We start from the raw sequence: 13,292 nt of genomic DNA, 5'->3' as shown, positions 1-13,292 counted from the left end.
TGTGTCAAAATTTCAAAGGAATCGGTAGGAACAAACAAACATTACATTTTTATTTATATAGATAGATAGAAGATGATCTGCTTTAGTTCATTTTCACAGGAAGGCAATGCCTCACAGAAAAGCAAACTTAGGGCGTCGTACTCGTAGCGCCATCTGTTGGACATAAAAGCCGTAACCTAGATTATATATTTTAATTTATATCAATTTTTATCGGAATAATATACAGCCTATGTCCACCCTGAGGTTCCATTCTAAATATTGGTGAAAGAATTTTTGAAATCGGATGAGTAGTTTCGGAGATTACCTGCTGCAACGAAACTTACATACAAACATTACCTCTTTATATATTAGTATAGATATAGATATAGATATAGATAAAATTAATTACACCGAGGTAACATACTTGATTACAAGTTACGTGTTTTTGCTGTATCCCAGATGCATCGTCACACCTGAATTATATTGAAAATATACAGATTAGCGGGAGAACATTTTTTAATTTGTCAATTACCCAATTTGTGTTATCAGTACCAGTAAATAAGGCCTTTCGGTTTTGCTTCCGTTTTCTACCACTAGAGGTCGCATTTTTACTGAAGTCAAGCACGTTTCCAGTAAACAATAGAAATAGAGGCATTGCTCCGTCGAAAGCGGTGTCTATCGTCGTATTTTCTTGTCGAAAACAGTCTTAAGGGCACGTTCGTAAAGTCGAACGAGTTAAACGAGAATGATGTCATCGTTATTCTTATTTCGTTAGACTTTTCGAACGACTCGTTTAGAACTAAATAGCTGTTTCTAAAATCGAAGATACAAATGTTGCTAGTACAGCCTTATCCGAAATATTTTTCTTAGATTGCTTCGGCTGGACAGTTACTTCAATCATTTCATCTTTTAATTCACAATTTAAACACTCGAGTAGATTTAGAAACATCGATATCGTCGGGCGCCATTTTCTTAACGGAGTAAACTACGTAACTCCTTCCTTCGTGAACTTCGTTAGAGTTTCGTTCGAAACGTCATCACCGCAGCACTGAGCGAGACTACTACTATTCGAACGATTCGTTACTAACGCGTTTAACTCGTTTGACTTTCCGAACGTACCCTAACTTTGTGTAAATCTTCGTCTAGGGACGCGATAAAGTTTGTTTTCGTAGTTTTCCTGGTAAAACAGAGTCGAAAAAACCGGATTCGTGACACTTCGATCGTATCCCCGCGTTTCTCTATACAGCGAGAGTGTAGCGAAATGACGTCACGAGCAGTGTTGGCCAATTAGAAACCAGTTTGTTCGCTGCAAAGTGCTTCTCGAGCGCTGCATAAAGAAACGCGGGATCTTTGAACACAGGCCGAGACACGTGCCAGGATGCATAATGCCAGTCGCCAATTTGGTTCGTTTGCGGTGTTTTTAGAGCGAATTTGGCTGTTTTCTTTTTTACATTGACATCAATTAGCTAGACTTGTTATCTATTTTTTTAAGAAATGGTTTGGTGTTCGGCGCCGAATTGCGAAAATTCGTCAGAAAAAGGCGTGAGTTTGTTCCATTTTCCCGTTGACAAGGCCGGAAGAGAGAAGTGGGAATCGGACGAGAATTCCAAGCTGTGTGAGGTTAGTCGATAAAGTAATGTTGAAAATATAAATTTGCTAAATGGGTTAATGTCCAGAGTAGTGGACTGTCATGGCGGCTCTTCCTGTTTTAGCCTCGAAACCGGACCGCTTTGGAGACGACGTGTCACGTGACGACGCGAGCATACGGCGGCGGCTGCTGCGCCGCGATAAACGGGGAAAACCGACGCGCGGGTTAACGTCCATATACGTAGACTCATTGCGGCTCATCTCTGATTCCGCAAAAAGAAAAGGAAACAGTGGGGACGCACGTTCTAACCTAACCTAACCTATTCTAATAATTTAATCGGTAATAATTGTGGTAATTTATTAGAATAGGTTAGGTTAGGTTAGAACGTGCGTCCCCACTGTTTCCTTTTGTTTGCTGGAATCAGCGGTGAGCCGCCGGCGTAGCAGCCGCCGCCGTTCGCTCGCGTTGTCACGTGACACGTCGTCTCGAAAGCGGGTTTGGTTTCGAGGCTAAAACAGGAAGAGCCGCCATGACAGTCTATGACTCTGGACATTAACCGCTAAATGTTTACAGTAATGTGTTGATTGCCCATGTGTTGCGTTGCAGTAAACAAATAAACCTAAACTGAACAGTAAAAAACTGATGGTTTATTTGCTTCTCAGTTTGTAAGTATAACCTAGTCATGTATTGTACATATTTAAAATCTTAACTTAAAAAAAAAAACTGCATCTCATAAATGATATCTTTATACTGTATAGTTATACCTTGACTTACGCGAACCCGGAGTTATGCGATTTTCAGATCTTGTCGATTCGTCTTTTGTTTGAGCACCATGCAACTCTTGATTACTCGCTCCCCCCACACTATTGTTCAGCTTACATGTTTGGATGTGTCGCGTGGAATCGACACATAGCTACAATTTATTTGTGTTATTTATTTCTGTGTTTGTTATATCTACGGAGACTTGAGAGACTCTATGTGGTGATTTCTTGTAACCGTGAACGAATCAATAGACGAAATAAGATTAACAAGAACATTTATTAGCTTACATACATCCGACTTAGATTTTACACAAATTGCAAAATTATATCCCAACTTATGCGGTTATCGCTCGGTCCCACCTATCGCGTAAGTTTGGGGTATTACTGTATCTATTAATTTTCACTGAAATTTTAGGCTTTGATTTCTAAATAATCTATCCTTGTACTACAATGGCTAATATCGTTTGCTTACTACATTCTATTTCTAAACTTAATATCTTTTGGCCATGTTTAGGGACCTGCATCAAGTATTCAAACAAAAACCAGTGTGTTCTAAATTACAATGTTCTATCTAAATCAGATGTCTTTTAGAAATTAGAATGCAATCAAGGAAATGACATAAAAATTGTACATAAAATTTAAAAAATACATGGAAATATGTGAAAGTAAATAAAATGGATATATCAAACATAACCAGAGCAAATGTGTGTTTAATGTTATAGAACATATGCATTGAGGCGCCTACTATGGCATGCCTCTTTTTGGGATCAATCTGTCACATCCAGACAGTGTCATTGTGATGGATAAACTATTCAGACAGGACAATATGTTTCCTGGGCAGTTGCTGAGTACAGGTAGCCCTCGGTTTAGGCCGCGTTTTGTTCCTACAAAAACCGGCGCAAATCGAATCTGCATAAAATGAACCCATATTTACAGTGAAGTATAGAGTTAGGTTCTACATAAGTAAAAAATAAGCAAATAATTTTGTTTATTAATACAATATAATACAAAATACATGTATTATAAATTTAATTTTTTAAAATGTATTTTATGATAAACTAAATGAAATGTTTTTATTAAAAAATCTTAAGAAAAACAAATGATATTTCAAAGTATCGGATCTCTTACATTTTTCAGAAAAAAGTATCCATTTGTAATTCTTTTGATTTTTGTTTTCTTTCATTAATAATTTCAGAATATGGTCGTATGGATATGATGTTCCTGTTTACATTTGCACTTCGCTCCCAATCATTGTCTAACTCTCAAAGTTCATCTGTCAAACTTTCCATAGTTGAAAGGATACGCTAACCCGAAATAGAGCTATAGACGAGCAGAGAAGCTGATTCGCCGGCCACCGTAGCACATATATAAGGTCAGTTTGTGTGGAAAAATTGAAGTTGGTTTTGACTCGCTAAGGAGAGTTAGATATCATCTGGCCAATGAGAAGTAGATTTCGTCTCACTAACGATAATTTGTGATCGCTGGAAGTGCTACTGCATCATAAGGTGTTTTCCTGAATGAACTGATACGAGATATGAACTGTTCTCATTCATTGGCACTCTGGATTCGGACATTTATTGGACTATTAAGTTTAATAACTTGACTCGTGGAAACCTAAACGTTTAGTATTTTAATATTAATTTAAATCAAATGTACCCAATAATATTAAACAGAAAAAATAAATATATTCAATAAAAATCTTTGTTTTAACAAATGTACAATGTCTCAGCTTAGTAAATACATCAACACTGAAATGAAAATCAGTCTGGCATAGGGAAAATCGGGGAATTACACTGCGATACAGTGAATTGCGCAGCGGCGTTATTGTGAATCGGCATAAACTGAGGGCTACCTATATTTATTTCTGCATCTATATACAAAATTTACAACTATCTGTCAACCTCTAGACCATGTTTGAGGTGTGAGGTGAAGACACGACCAAGCAAGAGCACATCAACCAGAAGAGTGAGGTTAGCCTCAGTCTGACGTTACATAGATTGGGAATGGTGGTCAAGCATCATGATGGCAACTGCCACAGCATATTTGATCAGTTGTTTTTAGGATAGTCATTAATGTTGCCATTCATCAGGGAATTGTTGATTAAAGATTGCAGCTAGGGAAAATGTTGCATTTTCTTCATTATTAATACATTCCTCTTTAGTTTTAGTGCACAATATTTCAAGTGTTCCAGGGTTTGTAACTTTTGATCATACTTGGATACATGACTTGGAACACTTTAATAATGTATAACTGTAAACATTTTATAAGTTGTTTTAATTAACCGTGTTTAAATTACAACATTAAAATGTGGTTCTTGGATCAGTTCCAGTCCAAAGACTCTGGTAAAGTTTTAGTTTTCTGACAGATTGTATAACATATGCAACTTATTCTAACAAATTTATTTTGTTTAATGTGTTTGGTGAACTGAAAAAATACTTCTAATTTCAATTATTTTAAATTTTAAACTCTCGATCATTTAAATTAATATTTCATAATACTCGAGAATGATAGGATATAGTAGAAATTACATACATTGTTTAATAATGATTTTATTATAAAATAAACAACAGAATAAATAAAGTTGATATTTCTATCTGTTGGTTCAATAAATTTTTAAAATGTATATTTATTTAATTCACTATAAAAATAATTTTAGTTTATATGGATTATATCTTCCCTCATTAGGAACTTTATTATTTCTTGTAAACACTTTTGAAAATTTACTTAATCTCACAAACTTTATGTATTAGGTATTCTTTTAGCTTTATCTAATTTTACTTTATAAAAATGTTTACTCTGATATTGCTTGTGTAACGTAAAAATGCATGTGAGTATTATAAAGTAAATAGATATAAATTTATCCTTGTACTATATTATACAAAGTATTTACTTAGCTTTAATTTTGAAATCTATTCAGTTAAAGCTTTGAAGTAAATGTCAGAATAGTCTCTGAATAAAAAATACTTTATTTGGAATTATATAAGGAATTCTGTGGCTTTAACTTGAAGAAATTGCAGTTTACTGCATGTACAAAGCATGGAAGCTGTGCTTTGGCCATGAAACTAATAAATCAAACTTTGCAGCTGCATAAGGAACATTGGTGTCTTAACCTTGTGTTTGTAGACCTTGATTTTGTGTAATAACAGGTAAAAAACATCATGCCATAGGAAGCAGCGTTTATCATTGTATTTTCTTGTCAAAAGTGATCTATTGTTGTGTAATTTACTGTAACTCCCCATTGGGGCACAATAAAGTTTGTTTTCATTGCTTTCCTAATAAAACTGAATCGAAAAGATAATGGATTTCTGGCACTTTGATTCTTTGTAAGTACTGTGCATTTATATGCGCAAATAACCTAAGTTGCATGCATTTATTTAGCATTAAAACTTGTTTTAATAGATTTTAGAAATGTGGAATTACTAAAAATAATAATTCTAAGGAATATATTTTTGAAATAGTTCAAGGTAAACAATGAAGGTAATCAGATTTATGGTTTTCTTAAAACAAACACATACCAAACAGGTTTGTGAAAATAAAAATAATTATAAATTGATAATTTGTCCTCGTGAATTTTCCTTCATAATTAAGGAAATATATATAAATGTATTTCCTTAATTATGAAGTATTTCTTAATACTTTTGTTTTTAATGTAAAAATACAATTTTTATTTTTTATTAATTAATGATGTATTACATTTAAGTATGTGATGTATGTGTGCATTTAATTTTAAGGATATATTTAACAAATTTTGAAGGATATTACAAGAAAATATGAAGGACATGAAAATTGCCAATTAATGTCTTTTATAAAGTATTATATTATATGTATAGAATAATAATAATTCACTTAAACGATTACTTTAGAATTTCTGTGTGTTGGTAAAGATAAAAACATTTCATAAAGTTGTCAATTGTCTTGTATAAAAATTAAAATATTTTTAGTTTCATTTGACTTTTCATTAAAGACTTGAGTATATTTAAACTGTGTGTTGGTAGTGATTAAACTTTTTGATTGGTAGGCCAAATCGCACATATTGTAGTAGGTAGGCAGGTCTCAAATATTTTGCATGTTTTGTATACGCCAAAAATAGGCTTTTTTCTATCAGTTGTAAGCGATGTGTCAAATATGTTAAAGAGGCAAATTAACATGTTCTGTGGGCCACACCTTCAGGCACCACTGCTTTAGATAGTAGAGAATGACTATTTATAAAATCCTCATTCAACTTAGTCTAATTTGTTGTGAAGTTATTTCTCGGACTTTATTTATTTTATTTCAAGTAAATTATGGGCAATGTCTCTTGGACAATAATTGCCAACCCCCTTTTAACAAAGTATGACACAATTCCATTATAAACAATTATCGAAACCAGGGTTGTCCAACCTTTTTTCCTAATGGGCCAAATTAGAAATTTACATATATTCAGCAGGCCACAAAAGTACTTCACTTTATATAAATATATGCTTTTAAAAAGTTCAAAATGTGAATATTAAATTTTAATAACAAATATATACAGTGGGTGATTGGTTAACAAACATAATTTGTTCTAAGTCTGTTCGCTTTCCAAATTGTTCATTAACCAATTATTGATTTGATTTATCATGTGTTTATGGGAATTTGATTAATGGGTTTTGGAAACTCCAAAAAATAAAAAGTATATACTTTCTTACTATGTTTATTTCTATGTAATAATAAAAATACATATATACACAGTCTTGCATTTTTATTAGTCATGTTTTTTCTGTTTGTGGGGGTTAAAGAATCTGTAATGTCAATTGCTTTTCTCTCTTCTTTGGGATTTTTCAGAAGTAATTAATAGCATTGTAATTGCAGAGATCCCCAAGCCTATTACCCTCAACCTGGTTTGGATGCCACTTGGATGATCATTGTTTTGACATCCTCCCATTTCTTCAAAAGATCTTTAATAGCAGATGTCGGCATTAATCTTCTTTTTCAGAAGAAAACATCTCACCAAGATTCTTAGTGTTCTTCATTCAAGAGTAGTTGATGTTCTTCTGTCAGATAAGTTTCAGGTTCCGTTATGAGCTCTAAAATGTTCTTTATTTCTCAGATATGATTTTTGTTAGTCCTTTAGCTGCTTGATCTTCTTGATTATACTGTATCTTTCTTTGATAAGATTGAACTGCGGCCTACTGTAGACCTGTTCAAGCCATACTGCCCAGCAAGGTCAGACATCTTCTGCCCACTATCTACTTTGCTATTATATTCTCACGTTTTGAAAATAAAAACGATGCAAAACTTAATGAGTGCCCGCCCAACAATCTCGTGAATACTATAAAAGAATTGTTTGTCAGAAAAATAAAAGGCTGGAATTACAAGGGAGAGTTTCAGAATTCGGAGGAATACTAACCAATCAGTATATACAGTCGACCTCCCCCATAACATGGTAGATACGTTCCAGTTTTTATGAATCCATTTTCTATGAGTCCAGCCAATCACAGCCTGGCACATATGCAGTTTACAGACTACGGCTGTTTGAAAGGTTTCTTCTATAAAATTAATTGATTCTAGACTAATTCGACTCAAAATTTCCAAAATATGTATAATTTTTTGGGAATAATCCATATAAACTATGCTATAAACAAAAGATTGTAGGATTACTTACCGAGTGTGCACTGTCCGGCTACGCCATTGCTTAAGCTTGTTTTCGTCATGGAGCTTGTCATCGAATGGTGCTCACGTGCTTCCTGATAAATTATTTTTTTTTTTGCAAAAAATTCACTGAACTGTGGAGACATTATTAATATAAATATAGTCTTTATGGATGTTAAATAATAAATGGTTTTTAGTAGTACCACTGCTTGTTTAAACTCAATGGTTTGTACAATATCCGCTGTTGGTCTAGGTTCGACAAATCCTGTCACAACACGAGTCAGCGATGACGTTTTACCAAATTATACAAGTTTTTTAGCATGTTTATACAAATACTACCGCAATTTCTTTGCCGTGATATAGGAATCTGAACTATAGGAGCCCATGTTATAGGGGGGTCGACTGTACTGGGTTGAGTGTCGAGTCAATGTCTCCCGTGCTCCTAAAAGTTTCGAATTGTTACCTGAAGACAAGGGAAGACCAATCGGTATTCATTATTTTACGTCGCTTCTTGTGTTTGTTCTGTGAGGTGTCTGAACATAACAAACACTTTCACAAAAGATTTTTATATGATTTGTTCTTAGTCTGAACTGTTCATTAACCAATCACCTGCTGTACTTACAAAAAATACTGTATTATTGATGATAAAGAAAAATTATACTCACACAAAATAAAAATAAATTCAATGCAATTTTTGACATTGCCTTCCTTTTATGATATTGTCAATATCTACTTTTATGGCACTAGTCCTTAATTCTAAAAATGTCAGTTAAATGGGTATTACTCAATTTATCTCTTTTGGCAGTTTTGATGTTTTTCATGCATGAAATGAATTGTTCACAACAGTATATTATGCATGTAGGGTAGTACAGGTTTCTAGTGCCAATTACGTCATTACATCAAAGTGCATCCAGTTTACAACATACTTTACGAAAATAAATAAAAATGTACCTAAAAATTTAGGGTGCAGTGGGTCATGGGATCCCTGATCTAAACTAACAAAATGAAAATAAATTGTTTTAACTCTAGCACAAAAATATATCAATTTCATTCCAAATGAGTTTTATCAAAAAAAAAAAAAAAAGAAATTAAATCTTTATTTATATATTTCTAGTTAACTGAAAATGTACTTTGTATCATTCTAAACAGAAAATTTATGAACTGACACTTGAACTGATAAGATTTTCTGCAGAACAAACTAAATGAAATACAGGTGCAGGAGTTTAAATTACTTTCTTCATTACATTTATTAATATAAATTGGAAAAAGTTTAATAACAAAGGTATATAAATAATAATCTTAACAGATCATAGTATAATTTGGATTTGAATGTGTTGGTTATAGTATTTTAAATTTTACTAATTAATTGAAATAACTGTCCATTGTGCTGTAATCTGTTGTTCATTGTTAGATGCTTAATAAATATTTTCTAGGTAAGTGAAATATCTTGTATTTTCATGCATAACAGATTTTCTATATATGTTGTTATAAGATTGCCCTTCCTTCCATAACTTTGTATACCAAAAAAAATTTAGTGTTTATGCAACCTTCCATACCATATTTAGGGCTTGTTTTGTTACGTATTTTTTTGCATTTTCAGAAAATACAATCATTTCTTGCCATTAAACTGCAATCATCCTTATACAGAATCCTCTAATAAAATAGATATTCATTTAAACTTGAAATCTGCCATTTATATGATTTCCTTGCAGCATTCCTTGAAGTTATATTATAGAGCTGTCAATAGATACATTATTGTACTATTTTATTAAATTTTTTTTATACTATTATCTTTAAATAAGCTAAATGGTATATATTTCTTTAACTATAAGTATAGAATGAACTACATTACATTGGTGGCTTACATTAGAATAAGTCTTTGTTTGGCGAGTTATTTTGACAGGTGTTAGTTGATTGGTTTTTTTGCGAGATTCCTTACTTTAAAATAAGTTTGAAAAAATGTGTAGAATAAAATGTAGATTTGTACTTCGTAATATGCTTAAATTTATATGTAGCAGTTGTTAATGTAGTAAGCGCTCGCTGACTGTGTGTGTCAGAAATATATAAAATTTTAAATACAATTGAATATGATTAGGAATAAAAACTGAAATCTAAGAAAATGAATTCAAAGAAATTTTTTGCTTTAACATTATTATTATTAAAATTTCTTTGTGTAATTTTTATACATTAATAATATAAAATTGTGATTTAAGGTGAAAATGCATGTTTATGGCAACCACACAACATTTCTGAGGCATGTAGCTTTTGTTTTCAATCAGGTGATCACAATCCTCTTAAGTTTTACAAGATATTTAAAGCTTGGAGCTGTGCCACCATACTTTGTAATTCAGGACATAAACAATATAGCATAGAAGTATCTAAATATAATGATTCAGAAAATGAGAAAAATTATAGGGCGAAACATAACTTGAATATTTCATTATAACTTTTGCTTTTGCCATATTTATAAATTAATTGTGTATGTGCATGCACAGGTGTGTGTGTGTGTTTAAACAAAAATGCTAAATTTTTTAAGAATATGTACAGTTTTAATAAATATTTTTGCGTTACAGAAAATATTAATTGGAAAGTTTCTCAAAAATAATGTTGTACTGAAGATTTTTAGATTAAATTTCAGCACCTTCAAGAATTCATAAATTTTAATACCAAAAAATTGCTACAGACTTCTTATTCTTCAAAATTTCAGATTTATTTGATTATATAATTTATTACATGTATTATTATACATGTAATAAATTATATAGGATTATATAATTTATTACATATATTTGATGATAAATAATTTACAAATGAAAATGTTATTTTAAAACACAGTGTACAGTTTGATAATTTTGATTAAGCCAGATTAACCAATTTATAACAATCTAATATCACAATAAAATTCACTTTTTATAGTTAGGTCATCATTTGTGAATTTGTTTTCACATTTAATATTTTATTTGTACTTTCTTATATATGAATTTAGTTAATGGGTGTTGGATAGAAAAAAAAAAACGACTATTTTAAGCAAAAATTTAATTATCCAGATGGCTAGAAGTTCCAATTAATTTGAATAAATGAATTTTACCGTACATGTATATCATAAAGATACACTTGTACATCTTTGTACATCAGATTACAAACAAGTAAATGCAGATGACTCGCAGCTGTGGCAGGTGCAGTACCATTTGTGCCAGCTTTCTGTCACTAATTGTACTATTGTAAAGAATGAAAATATTCTTTTGGTTGTGTTATATTTGACTAGATGTGATACAAAATTGTTATATTTGTAAAAGTCAGTAGTCCACCAAGAATTAGATGTTTACTAACAGGTAATGCTCTAAATAACTATGAATGGTGGTGCTTCAAAAAGAAATTTTGTTATTAAGGTAGAACCCGATTAATCGAGGTTTCCTATTATCCGAGGCAAACCTGTAAGTAAATACACTACTTTCTTTTATGAATTACAATGTAAGAAAAGTTATAAACAATAAACAGGTATTACAAAATTATTTGTTTCTATTAACTTTTATCATTTAACTTTGTTGTGAGACAAAACATTCTTATTAAAATGTAACTACTATAATACACATTTTAATTAAAACTATTGTACATGTGTTACTGTATAATAAACGATGTAAAAATTGTGATTATTATACACGATTATATTCACTAAAGTATAAAAATATATCTATATTTGTAATTTTTAATCCAAAACTGTCATGGCCACCCATTTTATCAGTGTTTTCGATTATCCAAGGTATTGCGGTCCACATTACCTCAGATACAGTTCTATTGTTTATTTTTTTTTATGCCAAAAATCAGTCATTTTTATAATTTAAATTTACATTATTCTTACGTAGTGTCAAATTTATTTTGGGTTTTCAAAATTACCACAATCTTTATCATTTTTCTTATACATCCTATATATATATATATATATAGGTGTATAAGAGATAGTTTCATTCCAGATGCTTGTAGTAGTCAGGCTCTATCTACATTTGCTGGCCATGGAACATCAAATCTGAGCTCAGAACCCAACTATTAATCATTCTTGTTACGACATTCTTGTTAACCCAACTATTAATCTTTGTTAAGATGTTAGGTCTGTAATTTTTGTCTTTATCATCTTTAAATTAATTTACTATATATTATGGGGGTTTTTTTTTATCATAAAGCAGCTATTACTATTGACTTTATCATAAAATATATATATTGTCCATTAAAAACAAGCATGCAGATGATGACAATGAACTGAACATTGAAGATGTTTCATGCATTTGTGCTTAGTTTAAAAATATTTCCTTTTGTCATCATTGACGCGTATGTTCTTAAGGGCAATTTGATTAATTTGGTCAGTAAATAAGCTCAATTATATGAATTTATGTAATTGTATTTACGGTATTTTATTTTGTTTTGACTTCCTAATTTACAGAACTTAATTATCTGTCTACTGAGAATTTACATAATGATAGTTATTTTTACTTCTATAATTATTGGTACTTATCTTGGTACATATTATATTTCAATTTGTTCTATAATTTTATATAAAAAATAAACTATTTTTACAGCTGTTTTAATCATTAAATGTTTTTGACTATATAGAACAGCTTAAAGTATAATTATTTTGTGAAGAAAATAGTCAGACTTCTGGTTTTGAGTGCCTTACTTTTTGAACAAATTCGGTTTATGAACAAAATTTTGAACTCTTTGTTTTTTGTCCCAGTTGCCATATGATAACTCTGTTACTAAACAAGCTATTTTGCAGAGCCAGCCACTGTGGTCAACTTCCTACACTTACTATGTTAAAGAAAGTCAATGATATTATAAAGAAAAAATTAAATATTACACTTTGTAATTATTGATTATATAACATTTTTGTTCTAAATATGTTTTATAGACATTCTAATTTTTCTTCTTCTTGTTTAGGCACATTTTGATGCTGATCAGTTTGAAAAGAAAATTCCCAATAAATTAAAACCGAATGCAATACCAACTCTCTTTCCTCACACAAAACAAAAGAAACCTAGAGAGTACACGTGGAAAGAAAATCCTTCTTCCAAGTCTGTCGATTTGGATCATGCCTACGCTCGGAGACTTTCTTTCCAGAAATCATCAGCATCTTCAGGTATTTGTGAATGTTTTTCTTTTTTCAATAATACCTTAATTCTCCAGTACAAAACAAAACTGACTAACATTTTCAATCTAATACTAAGATCTTTATCAAGTCAATTAACGTTCCAATATTTAAAATGCAAATTGAACAATGACATATTACAAAAGTAAGAAGAAAAATATTTAAAAATAGTGTGAAATTTCATGCCTATATAGTAAACATACAAATAAAATTATTT

At 31.1% G+C, this 13,292-nt stretch overlaps 1 protein-coding gene across 12 annotated transcripts in view; it reads left to right on the top strand.

The window, feature by feature from the left end:
- LOC111637882 (THAP domain-containing protein 5-like) overlaps positions 1 to 13,292 on the top strand; it is an 87,710-nt gene that overhangs the window by 65,759 nt on the left and 8,659 nt on the right. For 9 of the 12 annotated variants that reach the window (XM_023383479.1, XM_023383478.1, XM_023383477.1 and 6 more), the window contains one exon: positions 12,868 to 13,066. In XM_023383479.1, coding sequence (XP_023239247.1) covers positions 12,868 to 13,066 — 199 coding nt within the window. Of the gene's footprint in view, positions 1 to 1,038; positions 1,383 to 1,471; positions 1,600 to 12,867; positions 13,067 to 13,292 lie in introns of those variants that run through there. The other 3 variants (XM_023383489.1, XM_023383488.1, XM_023383485.1) reach the window with 2 other exon arrangements.

The sequence above is a fragment of the Centruroides sculpturatus genome, unplaced genomic scaffold, assembly GCF_000671375.1.
Source record: "Centruroides sculpturatus isolate CEXI.00-Female unplaced genomic scaffold, Cexi_2.0 scaffold1088, whole genome shotgun sequence".
NCBI lineage: Eukaryota > Metazoa > Arthropoda > Arachnida > Scorpiones > Buthidae > Centruroides > Centruroides sculpturatus.
The sequence above is the reverse complement of the archived record's forward strand: the minus strand, read 5'-3'. Positions and strand labels throughout refer to the sequence as shown.